Here is a 23,526-nt window from a genome sequence, read left to right on the forward strand (position 1 = left end):
GGCGGGGGCGGGGCGGGGCGCGCCGGGGGCGGGGCTGCCGTCAGCTGTTCGCGGCGCGCCCGCCGGCGCCGGCCGCAGTTTGGCGGTGCGGAGGCGGCGGTGGCGGCGGCTCCTGCCGGGACGCCCCGTCCCCGAGGGACGCCCGTCCCGGTTCTCGGTGAGTGCCCGGGAAGCGCCTTCGCCGCTGGGGACCGGCCGCTGTGAGCCAGGTCGCCGGTGAGGGCGGTGCCGAGGCCGCGTACGATCGTGACAGGGAAGGGGGTTCGCCTCGGCGCAGCCCCGGCCCGGCCGGTCCTGCCCGGAGTCCTGCGCCTGCTGGGGAGCGGGAAGAAAGAGGGAGGGTGCGGGCGAGGAATGAGCTCGGTGGGCACTGAGAAAGCAGCTGATTCGCAGACGTAGGCGATGGCTGACTCCACAGCCAGCGCTGCCCCTCCCGGGCCGCCCCGCCGAGCTCGGGTGTCTGGCCCCACGGCGCTGCCCGGAGGAGCCGCGTTAAACCTCTCGGCCGGGGGCACATCTGCGGGGCTAGAGCCCGGGCGGGGAAGAGTTAAAGGCGGCCGGCGGTGGCGAAGCGAGGCCGGCCAGCTTTGTTTTGGGACGCTGGCACGCACGTGTGCGCTGAGCCCTCCCTCCGCGCCCGGCCCGCCGCCTGTCAGCGCGGGCGTGCGGCTGCCCCGGCCCGCGGCTGACGCCGCTGGCTTGTGGAAGGAAGCGCCGTGGGTAGGACACGGCACCGGAGACGCGGGGCTTGCCCGGGCAGAGACCCGCAGCCCGAGCTGTCCGATGTCTGTGGCTCCCAGCGTGAGCTGCGTCTGGAGGTTGCAGAAGGAGTTCCAGTGAGCTGTAGGACGAGCTATCCTTTGCGCTGCCTCGGCATTCTCTGAAGAGTTCTGCAAAAGGTTCGGACCATATTGCAGGAGGTCGAGTTAAACTTCTTGCTCTCTAAACCCTCTTTTGTTCGGGGTTTGCTTTGTACCTTTGCTACACTTTCCTTGAGGAATGCCCGTGTCCCAGTGAAGCTGACAGATGAGATCTGGCAAACTTTACTGCAAAGACAAAATACATTCCCGCCTGCCTCTCTGTCAGGTGACTGCGATCCAGCAGAAGAGCTGGCGAGGAGATGCCTGCCTCTTGGGGCCCATAACTCCTCTCTGTGATACTTTAAGCCATAGCTGAGAATGTTATAAGTGCTCTGCCACTGTTGTCATCCAGCAGAGCTGCGTCCAGCTGTGGGGCTGGTACCTGCTCTGCTCTGCAGAAACTTCTTTGGGAGTCGTGGCTCAGTTGAGTGAGCTGCTGAGATGCAGCAACTTCAACAGCCATAGTGTCCCTAAGCCAGAGCCCTGCAGAAACAGTTCTTGCTCGGTGCTGTTGTCTGTAGCGTGCTGGTGTCCTGAATGTTGCTCACCTGGGGGGAGATGGGAGCACCAAGGGCAGTGCTGAACACATCCTTATAAAATTATTATTAATGTCTCCTTCAGGCCTGAAATTCCTCTTGCTAGTCTTCCATTCTGTTAAATGCTTCGCAAACCAGAGCAAAGGAAGAGACATGAAGAGTTGAATTTCACTGCCTTGTTTGGAACTGGGTGGAAATCCTGGAGATGGATCTCTTAGGAGTCTGTCTTCCAATTGGGTTAGATGCACAGGTAACAGTAAAGGGACTTGTGGCATTTTTGGTAATACTGCTTCTAATTGCTTTATGTTTGCAAAGAGCTCTGAAATAGTGATTTAGGGTTTATGGGGATTTTCCCCCTCTACCATCTTTGTTCAGCTTTGTTCTGCAACAGAGCTCAGGAGTGTTTACTGTGGCAACTACAGAAATCCTGCTTTAAACACTGACACCAGCCATGTTTTTCTTTAGTGGTAGGATGAACTATTGCACTAACAGCACATGTACGCTTGAGGGTAAGAGCGATAAGGAAGTGACTACATTGCCAAGTTTGGGACGAGCTGAGGGAAGAAATGAGAAGTTGAAAGGAAAGTTGTCCCTCATAGGAAGAAGTAATGGAGAGCTTCACAGAAGTGGCTTTGACACCTCTTAAGTTTTGCAACCACTGGGGTTTCTTAAAAATCTGGCCTTGCAGCATTGTGATTACAAGAGCTTTTCTACATCAATAAGCAGGAGATGGGAAAAAGCGAATGGGATATACCATAAAGTTCAAATATGGCAAGCCAAAGCAAAGCAGGCCCCAAAGAAGCTGACTGGCCATGGGGTTATTAGAAGAATTTGGGTTGCTTTTTAAAATGTCTTTTCTGTTTCTATGTGCTGAGGTTGGGGGTTGGCACTCTACTTTTGAGCAGGTGTAGAATTGGAGCTGTGGGTGGACTTATACATGTGTGAAGCTTGTCTCTGTCTGGCCCAGCACCTGAGGACTTTCTGCAAAGCCTTGACTTTCACCACAGGTCACTCACCTCTCCTGTCCATGCAGATGGGCAACTCTGGGAAGTGGGGATGAGAGAAGGTGGTGTAAAATCCATTGTTTTATTATTGGAGCAGAAGGCATTCTTTCCTGAACTACATTCTTGCTGTGTCTTAGCTGTTTCCTCAAATGTCCCTTTATTGCAGGAGCAATGGATCGCCCCAGCTACCTGGAAGAGGACTATTCTAGCCTGGATGGGCTGGACGATGACGTGTTTCACTCTGATGACTTTGGACTTGCAGGTCAGCCTGGTGAGATGACTGCAACTGGCTTTTTCACACAGAACCAGTCCTACAGCTGCCTTCTGGGGAGATTTCAACTATTCCCCCTCACACACTGCTGTGGTCCCGGTATCAGGCATCCTGAGCAGCAGGACAAGGCAACTCAAACACTCAGCCCATCCTCTTCCAGTCAGGATGTTATGTTGCCTTGTGGAGTCACTGAAGAGCCACGGAGACTCTTCTATGGTAAGAGCACTCCAGTGTCACTAGCTTTGCAGCAAAGAAACTGTCCCTTTAGCACTTCCCCAATCAAGCAAGATCTCTTTCATTAGGGTTTTTTATTAAAGGACTGAAATGATTTTGCTTTAGTCCTACTCCCTCAAGAAAGACAATTTGTATTTTCTTGCCCTTGCTTATCCACTGCAGGAACCAAACACCTGCTCATTGCTTCTGCTGTCTTTGACATTCCCCCTCTCTCTTTTTGGCTTTATTCTATCACATTTGATTTTACTGCTAGATGTTTAAATATTCACAGTACTTCATTTCTACAATTTGCCTACATTTTTTAACTACCAATGGGCTGTCTCATCCACCTAGGAAGTGGAAACTCCTAGAAGTTTTCCATGGAGAGAAGATGCTAAAAGTTACAGCTTTTTTAGGCTCTTCACTGGAGTTAAAAGTTGCTGAATAAGTACCATGTCCATCCAGTGTTTTACTAGTAACTTATGGGTCACCATTCAGCTTTGTGTATCCAATTTAGCTTTAATTCAAATCACCAAGATCACTAAATGACAGAAAACTGAGAAAAGACTGACAGAAAAGATACTGCTCCCTTTGAGGGGAGATAACTTGAGGCAGAGATCCTGTAAAACTGCAAAGCTGTCTGTAAAAAAAACCCCAAACCACAGCATTTGGCTGAGCTGTAAACAAGCAAAAGGAATCCATTTTAAGATCCTGCCACTCATTTGACTATGGGAATCAACACAATGCTTTGCTTAATCAATATAGGTTTATTTTAAAGCTGGGCAAATCTTTTACTGCACTGTGTTACAGTACGCAGTCATTGTTTGGCCTTCAGGAACTAGACTTTAAAAGTCAAACATTTAGCATTACAAGCAACTCTTTCCTCCATGAAGTGTACTGAGAAGAAAAGATAGTCTTTGCACTGGAAGAATGACTCTTGTGATCTGTTTTGTAGGGAGTGCTGGTTACCGTTTACATGTCCCTCCAGCTGGTTTTGTGTTGGATCCTCACCTCCAAGAGGAACCTCAGGAAGGTCAGCGGGAAGCACGTGCTGAGGTGCAGATTGCACGGAAGTTGCAGTGCATTGCCGACCAGTTCCACCGGCTCCACATACAGAGGGTAGGGTGTCTCTGGAGGGGAAGGTGGGGGCTTACCTGTCCAAGAGTGCTACTCTGAAGACTGGCTCCAGGCATCAGCTAAGTGAGCTGTTGTTTAACACAGCAGACCGCCCACAGCGATAAAATGGCAGGAGTATCTTGATGGTTTTGCTTATGCTAGATTGCTCACTTTTCCTAAAGATTGGCAGCTGGAGGGAGGAGAATGTGAGGGATTGCATTTACTGCATGGGAAGGGAGCTCTTCTGTGTTAGCTTCTGCTATTCCAGCTCTTCCAGTTCATCAGCAGTGGGGTTTGAGGCTTTTTCCTCTTGCTTTTTATTACTACAGCTTTTACTCTTCTCCATTCTCCTCACCACCAGCACCTTCTCTTCTGCACATGCAGCCATCAGTGGCTTGTGTCAGCTCCTCATCTTGGAGATAACAAGCCTGGAGTCTGTTCTGACACTCCTTGTTGTCTAACGGTAGTTCTATGTAATGTTGTAAAGAATATTTAGATCATACTAGACTTGCTAGCAGCTCCTGGTCAGACAGTCCTAGCTAGTGTCTCAGACTTGTGACTAACTTCCTCACAACAAAAGACAGCTGTGAGATGCCATCAGGTCTGAAAACCACACTCCAGATTCTTGATTTTGTTTTCTTAAAAAAAAAACAAAGCAACCAAAAACCAAACACTGCTGTTCAAAGAAACAAAATAACTATTACCCCCAGAACCTTTGATTCTTTCTTCCTTGCTCTCCTTCCCCTTTGAGTAGAGATAAAATCTCAGCCCATACACAGATGGTCAGAGGTGGCAGAGGCTTGGCAGTAGGCAGCAGTTTGCCACTTCTATGCAAGCCCAACAAGGAGGGTGTGCATCTGCTTGTATATGAAGAAATGTTGCTGACTTCAAAAAGGGATAGAAAGTTTATCTTACTCCAAGTGAGTTTGTCCTCTGTTAACTATGGGATCATTTGCAGCCCTTCTCAAAGGTGAGTGAAGATCTGTGTCCTGGCCAGACAGTGTGGCTTGTGGCTGGGCAAAGGCTTGGTTCTCTCTGTGTCATCTGAGAGGTGAGGAAGTTCGGGGACCCCTCATCTCCTAATAGGTGGAGGATTAAAGAAGGAAAAGGAAGATTAGCCTGTAGAAATGTAGATGGGACTATGAATGTCATTTAGCAAACTGCAGGAATAAAGAGCTACCACGAGATTTTTTAACGTGTTGTTTGTGGTTGGATGGGGTTTTCCCCGGTGGCGCCTTTTCGCCAGCGTTAGCTGCAGGCCCCGCTCTCTCGCCAGGCTGTCTCACAGGAAAGGGAAGGTTTAACCAACTTGGCAGAGGAGCCCTGCACTGAACTGGTGGAACTGGTTGTAACTTGACCCCTTTCAACTCGGGGGAGTGTCCCTATCTGATGCCCGTGCCTTGGAAACGCGTCCAGGGAGCGCCCACCCGCCCCGGCCCCGGTAGGGCAGGCGGGGCCGGGCCCCCGGTGTCCGGCCGCGGCCCCCGGTGCCCGGCCAGCCCCGGTGCCCGGCCAGCCCCGGTGCCCCGGCCGGCCCCGCAGCCCCGGCCTGCGGCCAGCCTGGCGTGTGGAGCCGTAGTAAACAAAGGCGTCCGGCTGTGCTGGGCGGCGCGGCCCGGCCCGGCCCCCGGGGCCCGCCAGAGGAGGGGCTCCGCGCTCTTTGTTTGAACTGGAACAGCAACAAGTTGTAAAGGACGGGAGCGGGGGCCTTCAGCCATTTAAATTTGAAAACAAAACGGGTAAAAAAAAATACCAAAAACCAAACCAACTCGAAAACCTAACCCGAGGACAGAGTAGTTCAGCCAGTGGTTATCCACAGCTTGACCCTGAGATAGGCTTTGGCATTTGGACCTGCTAAGGGATTCTTTCTTGTTTGTCAGGGAAACTGAGTATTGAGCCACATATTGGTGTCCAAAGCACTGTTCCCTGTGGAGTGTTTTGTTGTTGTGCCCAATCCCTTCCCTCCCAGTCCTGCATGGAGGATTTCCTTTGGCTTTTGGCATGAATCCCCTGTGGAGAACCCCCTCTGTCCTATGTGCAATGACTGCCCAGCCCCTTGCTGCAGAAGCAGACGGTCTGCCCCTGGAGACACGTGAGCAGCTCACAATGTGCTGTGGTTTGGAAGGGACAGTCTCTGAGGCATGGAAAACTGGGCTGTCGTTTATCTTGCTGTGAAACTAATCCCTGACTTGGAAAGCCCATTCCAGCTTGTCTCAAGCATTTGGTCAAAACCAACTTTCCAGAGTGGTGTCTTGAATCAGATTTAGAATACCACAAAGTTAGTCACACCAGTGTGGTCTTCTGAAGTCCTGAGAGAGAGCAAGGTTGGTTTTCAAGCTGTGCCTGTTTTCAGAGCCTACAAAACATTTATCTGTGAACCTGTGAAAAGAAAATGTGTGTGCCCTTTCATTGTAAGTTAGGAAAGGCTTTTAGCATTGGAATGGTGCATCCAGTTAGCTCGAGAGCTGCCTTCTCATGGTTCTTGTGCTCTGTGAGACTCTCCAGCAGTTCAGGTATGGCCCCCATTCTGCTGCTGCAGCAGCAAGGCTGAGTAGACACAAAGGCTGCTGGTTTATGTACATCCCTGGCTGAGAGAGAAACTGAGCAGGCAATTGCTGCTGAGGCTGACATCACTGAGTTGTCATTGGATTCAGCTGCACGCATTGTCTAACCCCATCTCACACTGTGAACCCTGGAGAGTCACTGTTATCTCTTCTCTGGGCTTCTGGAGATAGATGGTATTTATTCTGTGGTTGTTGGCTATACAAAAGATTTTTGGGTATGCATCTAGTAAGAATAAGAAAATTGGCCGCACCTATGCTTGCTTTTGGCATGAACACCACTTTCAGAGTTTCATTTCCTATTAATATGTTAAACAGAAATCAGTAATTTAAATCCTGGCTGTTTCATCCTTAGAACAGTGCTAGAGCAACACCACAGCATTCCCTAGAACTCCATGCCTTTCATCTCCTTAAGATGCTGAATTTCTTGTAAGAAGACTTGAGCAATGCTCTGTGTTCCTAGGTAGCAGAGCCTGCTACAGGTTGATCTAGATTGCAAGGGCTCTGCAGAATTACAGAGATGAGACCCATGCATGTTTTCTTGAGTACTGTTGCCTACTTGATTGAGGCTATGTAGCTTCTGGCAAATGCCCTCATTTTATTTTTTTCACCCTGCCCCTGGAAAACAAAGGCAGAGCCAAGCCATGCTTTCTGCAAGAGAAGCTAGTACCTGCCACCTCCTCCTTGGTTTGAAGCAAGCGTGCCTTTGCTATGGAATCCATGAACTGCTGCGGTAGCCCAGCCTGTGGCGGAGCTTCAAGAGCATGCCCTGAGGTTATGGGGAACAGAGCTGAGCTTAGGAGACCTGCTGGTTGGTTGGCTGGGATGTGCTTCCCACAGTGCGCATGTCCAGGCTGTGGCAACAAGTGCTTGGGCTCTGCTTCAGGTCCTGACTGCATTTGGGTTTCCTTGCCTTGAGGAGGGGCTTTGACCTGTGGTGAATGGAGAGTGTATTTCATGACATGAGGAGCTGTTAGATGGGATGTGGGTACACAAGCAGGGATGGCGGTGGCAGCAGCATAAAGCTGCCCCAGAGTAGCACAGGGTTACACAGGGTGGGGTGGATGACACTGTAGATCAGTATCACACCCCTTCAGTTTGGTGGGCTCCAATGAGACACTGGAATGCTATAGCTTTTTTCCGAATAAAATAACTCTTTTTAAGCGGGCTGCAGCATTGAGGGGACTGCTTTTATCGTATTTCTTCTTCATGGAGATAAGATCACTTCACAGGGGATAAAATTGTCTCTTTAAGAGCCAAGGAGTGGTAGCCTTGAACAGTTCTGGGCTAAGATCCAAGCAGAGCCACTGACTTGCTGTATGACCTCAGACGAGTCTCTTGACCTCCTTGTGCTTCAGTCAACCCATCTGGAAAGCTCAGTTTAAAAAAAGCTGAGCCTCAATGAGAACCAGATGCTGAATCAGAGCTGAGCTTTCTTGAGTAAATAAGTGCATTACAAACAACAACAAAGTCCCTTTCCAACACATCAGGAATCCTGCAGTTGATTTAGATATGCTGACCGTGCTCAAAAAGGCTCTGCAGATCTAGCTATAGAAAACTTTGTTTCTCTAAATTCCCCAGTTGGTTCAGCAAGTAAGTCTTACCATCACTGCAACAGGGTTCAGCAGCCCATGGAACACAAATGCCTGCATCCACACTGGCTGTGGGCAGACAGCTAGGCGTGTACCTGTTTGCCTCAATCTAATGACACTGAAAATGTCCAGGAGGAAATGTTATTTTCCTTTGAAAGTGAAACGTGTTATGTTTTGCATACTTTTTCCTCTCTGTCTCTCATGAGAGTTATCAAGGCCTCCTCTGAGACACTTCTTCTTATGCAACGGGGAGCCTGCATTGCTTGTCGGAAATGTATCGGTGTGAGAGAATGGGTGCACAGTACTCATCAGATCATTTATCCCAAACTCCATCAGGCTTCTTTCATTATTAAGGACATTCAGGGCATTTTTAACAGGTGCTTTTTTTACACTGGAATTGTTTGCAGGAATCTGTTCCTTATGATGACCTTATATTTTAGGGAAAATGTTCAGAAAAGGTTCCTAATAGTAATGCAGAAACTCAGACTGTCCTGCAGCTCAGCCAGTAGCACCAGCAGCTCCAGACATCACTTGTGCCTACAGTCCCTTTGAGACCTGGGGTACGTGTTTTTGTTCCTCTGTTTCCTGAGTAGATCAGTGCATTTCAGCTTCCCTGCTGGCTGGTCCTTGCTGCTGCTATGCACAGCAGTGGGTCACCTCTTCAGCTCTGCTTTCTGTGCATTGCCCATTGGTGCAGGACTTGAAACTCCAGCTGAGGATTCACAAGCATGGGGAAGGAGAGACTCTCCTGAAGTGAGTAACCCTAGTTTAAAGGGCAGGGAGTAGGGTGGGTGTGAGTTTGGGAAAACTGAGATGTAAAACAAGGTTCTTTCTGGGCTATGGAACCGGAATCCTAGGCTTGAGGAAAGGAGGGGGCCATTCTTATGGTCAGTGGAGTCAGAAATTTGATATGAGGAAATGGAGACAGTTTTTTGCTTAATGTTATTAGATTTTCTTTTTTTTTTTTTTAATTCTTTTAATTTTGACAAATGACAATGAAGGAAGAGGTGGGCTTGGAAGTGTAAGTACCCCATGCATACAAATGACACAACAACCTGCTGCTCCTTGCCTAGCACCTGTTTTGAAATCCTGCTGCCCATGGAGCTGCTTACTTGACATGTAGGTTAACAGAAACTTGCTGGACCATTTCACATCTAATCTGAAATGGTATTCTTTGGTATGTTAAGAAACTGAGAACAAGAACATAATTATGCCATTGTATAAATTCATGTTGCTACCATATCTTGAATGTTACATGAAGTTCTGGTTTTCTTCATCCAAAAATGATGCAGCAGAACTGGAACAGGTTCAGAGAAGGGCTAGACGGACAATAGAACTTCCATATGAAAAAATGGAAAGGCTAGGACTGCTAAGCCTAAAAAAAGATAAACCGAGAGGGAAGCAAAATCAAAAGTGACATGAAGGAATTGAATAGACTAATGTCTCCCAGTACAAGAACTAGGCAAAATCAAGTCAAACTAGTGGGAGCCAGCTCAAAGTAAATGAGGTCATTCTTCATGCAACAGGTGAAAGCTGTGGAGCTCCTTGTCAAGGCATATTGTGCATCCCAGTGCTTTATCTGGGTTCAAGGGGAATTGAGACAAGTTTATGGCCATTGAAACAGACATTAAATAAACAGAAACCAGATCTGACTCAGGAAGTCCTAAGCTCAAACTAGTTAGATGCTGAAAGAGAGCACTAGTGGAAGATACTGCATGTACTTGCCCTTACCTTTTCCTCAGACAGCCATGTAAGGCTGCTGCTGGAGGCTGGGCTATACAAACTCTTGATGCAAGTCACATGCAATCGTTGTGTATCAGTTTAATGAAAACCACAAAACTTCTATATCAACCTAATCTAGCCTTGTCTATGCTTTCAGCTGACAGAAGATTTAAATATATCACATGTATGTTCCTGCTTAAAACAGGGGATAATGTTAAAAAGCAAAACTTCCTGCTTAGCTCTGGTAGAGAAAGAGGGCAGAGCATAAGGGAGCTGGGTGGCAGGAGAGCCGTGCAAGCTCTGTGCAATGGTGTGCCATGAATCCTGCCGGACATGGGACTGTTGTGAGGCTGTGGGGTCACAACCTCAAAAGACCGAGACTGCCCACAATAAAGAGCATAAAACAGTTCTTTGAGGCAGTGCAGGTGAATTGTTCTGCAGTATTTCTAACATCAGTGTTCAGTGCTGCTGTCTCTCCTGTACAACCCCTTCAGTCTTCACAGGTTCTTCTGCATTTTCTCAGCTCTGGCAGCATTGTGACAGCAGTAACATGCTTTCTGCTTGTAGCAGTGTGACAGCTGAGAAATTATTTTTCAATTAAGAAATAATTGTGGTAATACCCCACTTATCTTTTATTGTGGGAGAGTAGAAAATGCAGGTTATAACTTGACTGAGATCATGCAAGGATTGCTGATAGGAACCTAGTTGGTCTGCCTCCAGTCCTCCACCTAGGTTGGTTGATCTTTTTAAGATAGTGCCATTTCTGAGGGGGATGATGAGATGTTTGGACTGATTATTTACAGTGACGAGTGTACATGTTTGTATTTTACCCAACTGAATTTTATGGTGGAAAGGCAGGAAAGCAAGTGCCCAAATGCAGAGTTCTCCTTTGTTTCAAGCCACTGAGGAGGAGTGTCCTGCCAGTCTCCGTTTGGATGTTGCTTTGTTTGTTTGTTTGTTTCTTTCTTTCTCCTCAGTAGCTGCCTCGCCAATTGAAAAGAAATATCTCCGAGGACCAGACCACGGCAGAAAAAATAGCCATCCAAAAATAAGCAGCGAGGCAACTCCCGTTAGCCCCAGCCGGGTTTTTCGTGATGGGAGGCAGAGCTGAGGGGCTGTTGCAATGGGGCTGGAGCCCCGAGGGCCAGCGGAGCCGGCGGGCGGGCGAGGAGGAGCGGGCGGTGCGTGCGAGGGCCCGGCCGGGCGCTGTTTGCGCTCGGCGGCCGTGTTTATATCGCTCGCTAAATTTAGCCTGTGACTCATCGGCGCTGCTGACGGGAGCTTGCGCTGCCCGCAGGCCCCAGCCCTGCACCTGCCCTCCCGCCGCCTCCCCGCGCAGCCGGGCGGCCCCGCGCCCACCCCTTCCCCCCCCCGCCAGGATATTTTTCCTGTAAAAACTTTTAAAGTGTTATTTTAAGCAAACCCCGAGGCAGACTTTAATCACTAGGGGGGGTCTCCGCAGCATTGAGCAGTTTTGGGAGCACGTCCCTTCTGCTGGTGAAGGAATGGATGCCAAGCACAGGTCAGCGGCTCCCGCGCAGGGCAGGCGATGAACACCGGGAGCTGTGGGACAGCTCTGCCCCATCACACGCGGGTTCAGTCAATAAACCCTTAAAAGGGTCAAAAACTCTTGCAGCTGCCGGCCGTGGCTGGGCGGTGTGGGGTGGCCTCTCCCGGGCACCTCTTCCAGCACCCTCACACGCCCACATCCGCAGAGCATGGGGGTGAACCGTGCCGGACCCCGGGCCACAGCTACGGAGCGCTGTCAGGTGCGGCTCTGTGGAAATGCGGGATCTTTATTTACCGTGTTTGTGGAAAATAAGCCAGCGTGCCCCTCGGGATGGGGAAGGAGGGGAAGGCCGGGGGCCTGGGAACGCGGTGGCCGGTGGTTGCCCTTCCCAGGTTGCCGTCAGCTGGCTGTTGCCATGGCGGCTGTCTGCTTCCCCTTCCTGCCCGCGCTGGGGAGGAAGGCGCGAGTGGCTGCGTGTTTGTTTTTAAACTAGGAGAGTTGAGAAAGGGCTCACCTGCGCAGCTGCGCCGGCAGCAGGTCTGCGGCAAGAGCCGTCGCTGTTTGCCGCTCAGGCCCAGCGCCTCAGTCCGTGCGCTCTGCTGTGCTTAGGCTGGGCAGCCCATGGGTGGGTTCTAGGGGTCCCCTGCATCCCCTCTGCTCTCCCAGTGCCGTCTGTCCTCTCTCCATAAACACACGTGCTGCTTATCTTGTTGGGAAGCCTGATGGAGGCTCGCGAGAAAGGAAGCAATCCTTGAGATGACGCCTCCTTTTACTACGAGTTTAGTCCCACGTAAGAGTCGCTGCAAGACAGAAGGATGGAGTTTACTGAGGAAAGTCGTCCATCCTCTTTATTGTGTCACTATGAGAAACCATGTGGCTGAGCTCCTCTTTCATTTTTCCCTATGTTACTGCCTCATTTTTTTCTCTGCTGGTTCTACACATGCATTATACTTTGGTCATTAGGAATCACAGCTGGAAAGATTTGTATTTGACTTCCAATGGTCCGCATTTCTCTCCAGTAGGGGACACCTTCTGTAACCTCTGTTGCCTTGGGGACTGTGACTTTCTAGTTTTTCTAAGCTAAAGCATATTTTGTGGTAGCACAATATGCCTCCAGCCACCTGGCAGCCAAAACAGCCTTCAGTGATGAGTCAGCAACTGCTCCCGGTGTGCAAGTATTTTTGTATTCAGTGAATAAATACAATCCCAACAACTTGTTGCTAATACTTGTATTAGTCATTAAAGGAAGAATAATGTTTTTATGTAGACATATGCCATTATTATTCTTTTGCTCTCACAGCACCATTTAGGGCCATATTAATCCTTCTAGTTAAGATGGGGTCAGAATATGGCCCTTAATTGTCTGGAAGCTATAAAGCAAAGTTAGAAGCTGCCCATGAGATCAATAGGGTAGACAGAGTGCACCAGACAGACCCACATACAACATGTGTTTATGACTAGCATATTTACTTTTTTAAACAGGGATGTTAATGGCGCCTATATATCAAATGTAAAAATTAGTCTTATTAATCTGTTAAACATTTATGCTGATGGAGCTCAAGGAGCTGTGTCAAAGGGACAGTATTTTCTTTGAACGTGCATCACTTGTCCTGATCTTCCCTTTGATCACCCTGTGCAAGGGCTTGGTAGGAGTACAAAAGGTTTTGACGTCTGGGGTGTTATTTGCCAGATACGTATCTGCATGCTTACAGTGTGAAACATGTACTAGGAATTAATTATGGGGAAGGAATAAGTGTCGGGTCAGTCATGTTCCTCTTTCATTTGCTTCCAGTAAAAGTCTTGCATGGTTTTTTTTTTTTTGTGTGTGTTTGTTTACAAGGAGTCTGGCTTTTGGTTCAGCAGTTCATGGAAGAGGCTTCACTAATGTACTGTTGCTGCAGAGGACACTTTTCCTGTAAAATGGCCTTTCCTTGTGACTCATTGAAGCATTCATGCTAACATTTCAGACAGACAGTCTCTTAAGGATATCCCCTTTAAAAAGCAGCAGCTGCAATAGGAAATGGTTTTATGTGTTTCCAGCTTTGTGTTGACTTACTGTATTCACAAGTCTACTCTTCTTTAGTTACAGTTAGTATAGAGGGCAAAAGGGACTTCTTTCCTTCTTGGGAAGGAAGCCTCAGAAGAGTTATTTTGTTGCTCCCACATGGAGGTGGCAAAGTGTTCATCCCTGGTACTTTTGTGGAGTAGTGACTCTGAGGATTTAGTTATTTTGATAAAGGGCAAATCAGCCTGGTGAAACTTAGGGAAATTATAGACCAGTGTTGCAATAGTTATAAATCTTAGAAAAATGTCTCAAAACATATAATATTTAAAAAATTATATATTTATATTTACACACACACATATATGTATGTATGTGTATATATATATATGTATGTATATATGTATATATGCCTAATTCATGGAATTACTCTTCTGGGTTATGTGTCCATCCTAACAGCTAAATTATACCACACCAAAACCTCCTCAATCTTGAAATATTTAAGAATTTTGGTCTTGGCTGAAGCATAGATGGGAAAAAAGTCAGAGAAACTTGTGAAAAGGACATTTTTTAGTTATTTCCATAACTTGTTTACTGCAAATAATATCTGCCATTCTGTTCCATGGCTCCTTTCCCATGCTGAATTAGTACCACAGAAAGCAGAACAGCCAAGAACTGAAGCTATAACTCCAAACCCCATTAGACAGGCTTGCTGCTGAAGCAGGTAGTCCCAGCTTGTTCCTCTTCACAGGTCATCATCTTTCTGTTGTCCTGGCACAAGCATCAGTCTGACTACATGACACCATGGATCAGATAGTTTAGGATGGCCTGTTAAACAGTAAGGGCAACTTCTTTATCAGATTAGTTCTGGCCTTGATCACTGTGCTGCTCTAGTTCACTTTCCAGCACTGCTGTGGGGAGAGGACAGTGTGAGTGGGCTGCTCCAGTACGTGGGCCAGTGAAAGTGTGTGTGGGACCACACTACCATGGAACAAAGTGCTGCCTGAATACAGACCTAGGGAAATACAAGCAAGTCCTAGGTCTAGGAATAAAACCTGGAAAGCTGCCCTCAACATAGTGCATTTTTTTACTTCAAAACAAAAATGGTGTCAACATTCCTAAAAAAGTTATTGGAGATGTTATGCTTCTTATAAGCAAGGGGAAGCAAGGATAAAATACTTCCTATTCTGTATGGTGATCTCCTTGAGTGTATTAGGTAAATACGGGAAACAATTTTAATTGGAAAAGGACAAAAATTCTGTACCAAAAAGTGACTTCAAGGGACAGTGAAATAAACACAATAGAATATAAACTAAAATACATTTTAGAATTTTTCTTTCTTTCTTCTTAGATTATTTGCCTTATCACATCCCACCGATTCTCCTACAGGCTTGTAAACCATCATAAAATACAGCTCTAAAACTCTTATTTATCAAATAAAACCAAAAGCCAATACCTTCCTCAAAAGGTTCCTCCCTTATAAAAAAAGAGGCATATGAGATCAGTTCTTCCACTGTTTTTTTTCAGAGCATGGCCTCCTTTGCCTTTCACTGGAAAGAGCAGGTAATCCTTTTCTCCTGAGGTGAGGTATAAAACTTGAGGAGCCAGAATAATTAGAAACCTGTTATCGTATGGGAAAGCACTAAGCAGCTTCCTACATGAAGGAGGACATAAATATGCTGGTTCTTACATGTGTTTATCTTCCCAACAGTGTGAAATAGTAAAACTGTACCTGCTAGATCAGCACTCCTCTTGTGTGCCCCCAGATTAACCCACTTTGTAGAATTTCATGAACATTTCCATTAGAGAGGGTCCACCAATAAAGCTGAGACATATTTCAAGCTTAGGATTTCTGTACCAATTTTTAAGCATCCTTTTGCATTTCCCTTACTAAATCTCTGTAAGACAATTTTTTACCCTCTTGGCTGCCAATAGAATAAAATAATCTAACAAAGCAGATTGTCTTCAGAGCATCTGCAATATGTTTGTCCACTATGCTCTCCTATCATAGTTCCTTGCTCATGGAAACTGCAGGAGACGACTTTGTTCTTGCATGCCACTTCATTGATGTCTTTCCCAGAGATCTCTGTTTAAGGAACCTGGCTAAGCTGTAATAGCTTGATAAAAACATGGTATCTAGATGTCACGGGGGATGTTGTGCTCCCTGTGCACGTTTGAGCAGTTTTAGAAGTGTGGCTGTATGGAGGAGGGTAAGAAGAATCTCTGGAGTTTGATGAGGAAGGGCAAACCGGAGATGCGATTAACAAAACAAAAGCCACCTTGGTTTTTGAGACAAAATTAGTGTTTTTTAATGCAGCCCTACAGGACAGTTTATAAAAGATTGTTTTCACCTGTAAACCTCGCAATCCCTGTTCAATCAGTAAGGACTGAAGCCAGGACTAGTTACTTTGAAATCAGTAATAGCAGGCTGTAAAGCCACTGCCTACAGGTTATGCTACAAACATAGCGCTCTTGAAATGTGTGGTGGGATCTGTGTGAACTCTTCCAAGTCCGTTTCTTCTTCTTGTTAAGTCTTGAGGGCAAGAATAATGACCCACTGCTGAGATGCAAGATGAACACAGGTTTTCTGGGAGCCTGTTTGGTGTGTGCTTGTGATTCAAACGACACAGAATTCTGCTCACACTGGAATATGAACATAATATAATGGCTATCTGGAAGGGCTTTGAAGAGCTGTCTATTGACACATCTCCAATACTCCATCTCCAGTTGCAACTCTCTTATTTGTGATTATGTAAAAATTGCCTTGCAACTGTGTTGTTCTGCCCTGTTGGGCTAATCTGAGTTGAAACATCTTGTTCATATAATGTGCTTCAGTGCTCTTTTATGAACTCCTGTGTACTGAAGCAAAGTTGTGGGAAGCCAGTCTTCTGTTTCCTTGTCTGCTGGGGATTGGGGAGGGGGGTAGGGGGTGGAGATTTGGGCTGGTTTGTTTTGTTTTCCAGAAGTGATCATGCCTGCTTAGCAAATATGGAATTCTGGATGGGAAAACGAAGACTAACTTCTAATAGAGGGTCGGTTATTGAGGTGAAATAGTATCCCAGACTGGGCAATGTAAAGAGAAACCCACCTGTTTGTATGAGATGCCATTAAAGTGCAGGAAGGTGGGGGTATAATCGGAGCCACTTTTGCAGGGGTGATTACATATAACAAAAGGAGGAACAGCATCCCTGTCCCAAAGCTGCATTATGTAGTCTGGTGTCCCCCTGAAACTCAACTCCCATGTTTCTTCCTTGACAATGGGACCTGAAATAACCTCTTGGTTTTGGTTTTTTGTGTGTTTTCAAGTATGTTCTTGCTTAAGGTTTAATTGGCTCCAGTCAGTAGGAAAGGGCTCCAAGGCTGATTATTTATGGCTTACTGTCAAAAGTGGCTATAAAAAGGGCAGTATTATCTTGGAGATGCTGGGAAGGAAAATGTGGTGGGGGGAGGGTGGGGGAGTGTGTGTGTGCACGAATGTGTTTTCTTGTACTAGATGAAATCAGAGTTTTGCTGTCTCAGCAGTGTGGTTTAAATTGAAGATTAACCCTTTGACCTTCACGGTGTCAAATCACTTACAGATGGATCACCAGTTATATTTTTTTCTTTTTTTTTACTTTCGGGGTGAAGGGGGGCCTTTTTTTTTCAAAAAAAAAAAAAAAAAAAGGTTGTTTGTTCATGCAGCTGGGGCTTTTGAAAGGCTCAGAAGCCAATCTGATTAAAAACAGCACTTGGCTAAACTCTGCGAAATCCTACAAGCAAAAAAAAAAGTTTAATCCTCTTGTGCACAATGCATAAAGGGTCTGCTCTTTTCTTTTTGTAATGTTAGAGCTACAATTATTTCTGGAGAACTTATCATTTCCCTCTCTCCCCTCATCCCTTGCTGCACCCCCTTGTTATGCTGATGGGATTAAAGTGTCTGCTCTTGAAAAGTGTAACTGAGTTGTTATTGGAAAAGAGAAGTGGTATGTTGCAATTTTAGAAATATAAATAACCTCGCTTTAACTGTTCTTCTCTACAGCATCAGCAGAACAGAAATCAAGTGTGGTGGCAGCTTTTTCTCTTCCTACACAACTTGGCCTTAAACACGGAGGTGAACAGGAACCACACTGGGCAGAGGTGAGCTTCGCCCGCCTGTTTCAGGCCACATCCAGTCTGCAGGGAGCACTGAACAAACACTGGTTCGGGGGCGAGACGTTGCACACCGCCGGCCGGATGTGAGGACTCTGACTTTCTGATACTCGTCTTCAAGTTTGGGTGTTTTTATGGACTCTTCTTTGCTGCTGCCTGCCTCGCGAGGCAGGGAGCTCTTGTCCAACACTGTTGAAGGAAAGCCAGAATGTGGGTGTGTTTGGTAAAGCTTGCTGCTGGCTCCCCGCACCGGTGACCTCTGTGCAAGGGAGGCAGGTATTAGACTGACGGCTTCCTCTGCCCTGGGTAGTAGTGGATGGTAGAGTGCAGGAGTGTCATTTTGGCTGCTAGTTAAAAATGATGCCTGGGATTGATGACTAAAAATACTTTGGGTATCTTCCAGAACAGAGATGCTCAATTCCTCCACGTTTTTAGCAATGAAAAATATTCATGTAGCTTGGAACCATCAGGTTATTTGTTTTATTCATTGGTTACTGTTTATTTCATTGCACCCTGTGTGAGAGAAAATCACAAAGAAATCTGACCTCTTCAGCCATTCCATTGGGTACCACTTTGCAGCTCTCTCACAAGTTGTTCTTTGTCATTGCCATCAATTAAAAAAAAAATCAGCAGAACAGTCTGAAAAAGAAACCGTCTTGGGGTTGCTGGTGGTTATTAGTTTCTGCCACTGCCTGCTTTCAGTTCAGTGTTCTCAGTGCCCATGAGCCAGCAGAAAGCCAAAACCCATGGAATATGGCACAAATGTCATTCTTCTACAATGCTAATGTATATGTTTTTAGTAGTTTTATGATGGATGTTTATTTTATTTTGTTTTTCTATTCTCTTACTATAACGTGGTCGGTCAGGAAGGCTTAGATCCCAGGCATCCGATAATTTTGCTTCAGGATTTGACAGGGAAATTAATTAGCATCTGGTCTGATATGTACACTGTACAAGCAGTCTGTCCATTACTCTAGTGCATAGTGTTTGGAGGCTGTTGTGAGCATATACTGACTAGCAGCAGTAATGGTATTTCAAGGGAGATCTATCAGTTCCCAGTCTGTATGCACTCAGAGGTTTGTCCGTATGGCTGACACTATTGGAACAGCACAGGGAAACTACCCTCCCAAAAGGAAGTAGCCTTAAATATTGATGGCTACTTCTCTGTAGCCTTAAATATGCTTAGTTCACAGACCCAGTGACAACTAGGGTAAAACATGAACAGAGAAGCAATACAGACCTTACTATTTTTTCTGGAAATTTCCATATTGCCACTGCACCTTCTTGTAAGTCTCAAATGATGCAACCAGCATGAGGAAGAGCTGTCCAGAGAATTGCTCTTCAGTTGTGTTAGAAACTACAGCTGCAGGTGTTGAGAAATTCTTCTGCTCTTGATCCACTCTGAAAAATACTCATTACTGTACGGAAGAGTAGTTTACTTGCACATATGCTTTCCTTCTCCACCCCTCTTTGCGTATTTGTCTCTAATTCCTCCTTTCTCTGGTATTTGTGTAATCTCATCATTGCACTGTAGTGTCTGGTGACAGTTTGCTGAACAGAGTTAATTTTGGACCTTCTTGCTTTCTCCCAGCCCCATTCTCTTCGATTTTCATCCTGCTCTACTGTGGCAGAATGTACTTTAGCTCCCTGAAAGAGGTTCCCAAACCTTTTTCACCCTCATGTATTCACAGTCACTCTCTTTAAACATAAGGAGAGAGTTTATGTGAGAAAAGCTTTTTTTTCTCCCTTTGTGTTATTTTTCTAGCTAGAGCTAGAGTAATATGTTTGTCCATGATGGTTAATAATTCATATAAATGAATCTCAAGTAATATTTTTGGGGGTGGGTTTTATGGAGGGGGAGGTGGGAGGTTTTTTTTTAGGAGGGTGGATTGTTTTTGGTTTTGTGTTGTTTCTTTAAGCATGTGCACTACAGAGTTACCCAGAGTAATCTAAGGGATAGCTGTTGCTGACTATGCTGCAGCAGGATGGGAGCCGCTCTCTGCCCGTGCTGCCAGAGATGAGGCTTTCCATCCTTTGCTTTGCACAGTCTGCTTGATGTAAACGCTGGCCATTGGAGAAAGAGGACTTAAATGGTGGGGAAAGCCCAAGGTGTAGTGCAAGCACAGACTGAACTGTAAAGCCAAATGTTAAGGAGAGAACTCTTAAATAGGAAGCTCTTTAAGAGGCAGAAGTGGAAGTGTGGAGGCTCAGGAAGCAAGGCAGCAATGATGCCTCCCTGTATGGCATGCCCTTGGATGTGATGTTTGCATTTCCCTCTGCTTGCCAGGACCCTTTTATCAGGAACAGTCAATGCTACATCATAACAGCTCTGCAAACTACAAAAAATTCAGCAACTGCTTCTGACATTTAAAAACCATTGTGAACTTTTCTCTTTCCCTCTGCCGTGACTTGATGGCCAAACATGCCAATAAGGCCCGTCCTCTGGATGCACAAGCTGGAAAGATAAGTCTGGTAATGCCACTTTCTAGTGTTAAGACCCGACCAACTTATCTAGGACGAGACTCTTCTTAACATGGAGAAACAAGTACCCGAAAGGGTTCCTCAGTCAGCCTGCTGGCCTCGATAAAGTCATTTGGCTCGGGGAAAGACACATCTTTGCCAGTCCATATTTCCCACTGCAACAACAGACTTATCAAAATTGGTCATGCCAGGGTCTCAAAACCTTCTTGAACAACAATACTTCCTTGGAGACATAGAGCTAATGCTAGACAAAGGCCGACTTCCTGCAATATGCATGTTGGTTACTGGTGCCAGAGATTTACAACCACTGATAATATATTTTAATTATATTCCATATCTGCGTGTCTCAGAGAAAGGAAATATGCTCTGTCAACCCAAAAGTATTACTTTGCTTCATGTAGATTTGGAGGGGCAAGCTGGGTATTCGCTTAGGGAAAAGCAACTACTTCATACTTAAAGTCTCACCTACTTGGGGAAATAGTGGGAAGGTTTCACACTTTTATCAACAAACACATGGATGCACAGCACTCATGTATGTGTCACCTATTCTGTGCTTGTAAAGCCCCTTGAATGCCTGCTGGGGAGATCTTGCCCTCAGAGTAGCTACCAGGGCTACTATGTGGCCAGGGACATAGGTCAGTTGTTTGGAGAAATGGTTCCAAAGAACAGGGTTTAAATCCTGTTGCTGAAGGGTTGTGCTCAGGTTTTTTGATATGAGTTTGTTCTGGTGTAAAGAATGGGACACTCTTTCTCTCTCTGCTGTAAAACTAGAGTCTAACAATTTAGAAAAAAGAGTTGGATCTTTCTCCTAAAACAAATTCCTGTTTTTAATGAGCAGTTCTTAAGAAAAACTTGAGCTGCTGTTGATGGTGCCAGCAGCCTTTAAATATCTTACTTGCCTTCCCCAGATCTCTGAAAGGGCTTCAGAACTCAACTGTCCTTCCTTGAGGAATGGAGCTCTTCCTCCTCCCCAGCCTCCTACTCTTTTGAATACCTTGTAACCTACCCATCCTAGGATCCAGCAAGCCTGGTGCTAGTAGGGAATAGCTAGCTTTACTTTTGTTTCCTGCAATTCTTGAAAGCTGAGCCAGTAATCACAAAGTGACTGCCCAGGGATAGTTGCAAACTGCTGCAAATAGGATACAAAAAAGGCAGGGAAGAGGATGAAATTGCATGGAAAGGGCTGCTGCTGGATCTGTGTAGGGCTGCAGCCTTCCCTCAAGGTGCTGATGATCCCTGGTAGCATTGAATTTCTGCATAACTGATCACATATTTCAGTTTAAATAGCTTGTTACTAAATATTTGTTGGTTAAACTCTTGTTTGAGGAGTCCTGAAAGAAACTTCCTTGTCAGCCTTTGTTTTGGAGCTGTGTATCAGCAAGGAAATAAGAGGTGAGGAACCCAGTCTTGGTGTAGAAAGGGTGATTGCAAAGACATCTTTTTACTGGCTGTTTATTTTGTCCCCTAAGCCTGGATTAAAGGTATAGGCAGTGTGTATATGTGAAGTTACTACAGTCCTGGAGTTGCTCCATAGCAGTCACTGGAGCTGTACCCAAGGGTGGAACTTCATTTGGTGTGGCACTTGTTACTCTTCTGGGAAACAGCAGATCCTGACCATTAGTAGACTAGGAAGAAAGGTTGGTTTGCTTGTTTGTGTTTTTTTTAAGAAAAAGCAAAATTACTTGAGGCAGTTATTACAATGTGACCCTGTCAACTGTACAATGAATTCCACCCTTCTGCTGCTGGTCCTGACCCATATCTCTGCTGAAGCTGTGGGAATGGTGACATGCTGAGTGGTGTGATATTGAGGGTATTTTTAAAGGGAAAAATAGGGAAAGCACTCAGCATATGTGCTAGAATCAAACAAGAATGCGTATTTGTGGCGGTCTTGCCTTGTTTTACCAGCAATATTTACTGCAGAATCATAAATAAGAGAACCATGGAATGCTGGTTCATATTAATGGGAGGTCTGCCCATGAACCAAGCACTGTTGAGTATTAGCATAATTTGACAACAAAGGTTTTAATAGTGTCTTTCAAAAGAGTCTGTCTTTCAAACTGGCATTTGTGATCATTTGCAAAAATGCCTACCTGTTGCCTTTGATTGTTTTAGCAAGAAGAAATACCTCAAGGAATTGATAAAAGATCCTATGACAATCTTTTACAGTTCCTAAAGACTTCAGTGGTCTCTGTTTCTTTGGTTTGCATGTGTTCACACAGGTGTTACACAGCTCAGCTCTTCTCCACCAGGAAAAGCAGAAAAGACCAAACACATCAAATGCACTGGAATGTAATTGTGTGTGTGTGAGTGTGTGTGTGTGTGTGTTCTTGAACTGAATGCAGTCTGACATCCCCTACCCCTTCTTTCTTCCATGTGCCTCACCTTCCCCCTTAGCCACAGAAAGGAGGGTCTCTTCCTACGAATCCCATGCTGGAAGTTGGTTTCTGGGAAGCGAAACCTAATGTCTGTGGGCTGTTTTTTAAAGCCATGTTTCAGTTCTGTCTTCAGACTTTTTGCTGCCTTTGGGGGACAGAGGGGTGGGAAGGGTAGATTTAAACTGTTTTTAAAATCTATTATGGAAATTTTGCATGTATAAAGTTATTCTTAAATCTAAAGGAGTCTCCCCAGTTTGTGGACATGGCTCCAGGAGAGCATCATCACAGATTCCTCAACTCAGTTTTAGATGAGACTATCCTGAAAGGAGTATTTGATGACAAAAGAGGGAGGGATTGGTGTGATGGAAGGACGACATTGTCAGTATATCCTCAAATACATGTCAGAAGTTAGGCTTGTAAAAGGGAAATTTTAAAGCAACCCACAGGATACGTATGTCTGTTTCCACTGGGTCATTTGAAAATTCTGCCACTAAATTTGAGTTTGGGTATGTAGATGTTGGGGTTTTTTGGTTAAAATAATCATGGCTCTCTTCTATTCTCTTCCATGGTATGTAGTAGAGTCTCCCATGTTTCTAGGTGAAATTCATTGATGAGAATACTGTGAAATATGGATTCACATTTTCTTCTCCTTCTTCCCCTCCTGCTTCCTGCATGACTGTTCTTCAGTGGGGTATTAAAAAAAAACAAAACAAAACAAAAAATAAACCAACAATGAAGTTGTTCATCTTGAAAATAAAAAGGGTAAGATGAGCTAAAATTTTCAATGTTCTTAATAAACTTCCTCTCAGTGGAGGGTTTCCCCATGACTTCTGATTGTCACCAGAATATGATGCTGTCCTGCTGCAGAAGTAAACCCGATGCTCTCCTGTGAGATTTCTGTCTGGATTAGTCCTGAAGTGCACACACCTCCTTTGCCATGGACTGAGACCCAGTGAGAATGTAGCATTTTCTTTATCCTGGTTGTGTGCCTCCAGGACTCCTGCCTGTACCAATGGTGACTGGGCAGAGCTCCTTTTTTGTATCTGTGCAGTATATTTGCTTTGTGCTTTCTTCTTTGGTGCTTTTTAATACTTTAATACTTGGATTTTTTTTTTCTAATAACTGGTACAATTTTTAATAAAATTGTTAAATTTG

At 45.7% G+C, this 23,526-nt stretch overlaps 1 protein-coding gene across 7 annotated transcripts; it reads left to right on the plus strand.

Moving 5' to 3' along the window:
* Positions 1-21: 21 nt before the first annotated feature.
* BMF (Bcl2 modifying factor) lies at positions 22-23,526 on the plus strand. 7 transcript variants are annotated; one of them, XM_086892702.1, is made up of 5 exons: positions 40-157; positions 1,482-1,646; positions 2,567-2,887; positions 3,840-4,003; positions 17,406-23,526. In XM_086892702.1, exons 3-5 carry the CDS (start codon positions 2,572-2,574, stop codon positions 17,505-17,507), a joined length of 582 nt encoding a protein of 193 aa, XP_086748828.1. In that variant the 5' UTR covers positions 40-157; positions 1,482-1,646; positions 2,567-2,571; the 3' UTR covers positions 17,508-23,526. The 7 variants fall into 7 exon arrangements, with proteins under 7 accessions (XP_086748829.1, XP_086748828.1, XP_086748830.1 ...); XM_086892704.1 differs by lacking the exon at positions 17,406-23,526 and adding an exon at positions 4,959-5,195 and having other exon boundaries at positions 47-157; XM_086892700.1 differs by lacking the exon at positions 17,406-23,526 and adding an exon at positions 4,330-4,694 and having other exon boundaries at positions 47-157.

The sequence above is a fragment of the Cyanistes caeruleus genome, chromosome 6 (genome assembly GCF_971803275.1).
Source record: "Cyanistes caeruleus chromosome 6, bCyaCae1.hap1.1, whole genome shotgun sequence".
NCBI classification, from domain to species: domain Eukaryota; kingdom Metazoa; phylum Chordata; class Aves; order Passeriformes; family Paridae; genus Cyanistes; species Cyanistes caeruleus.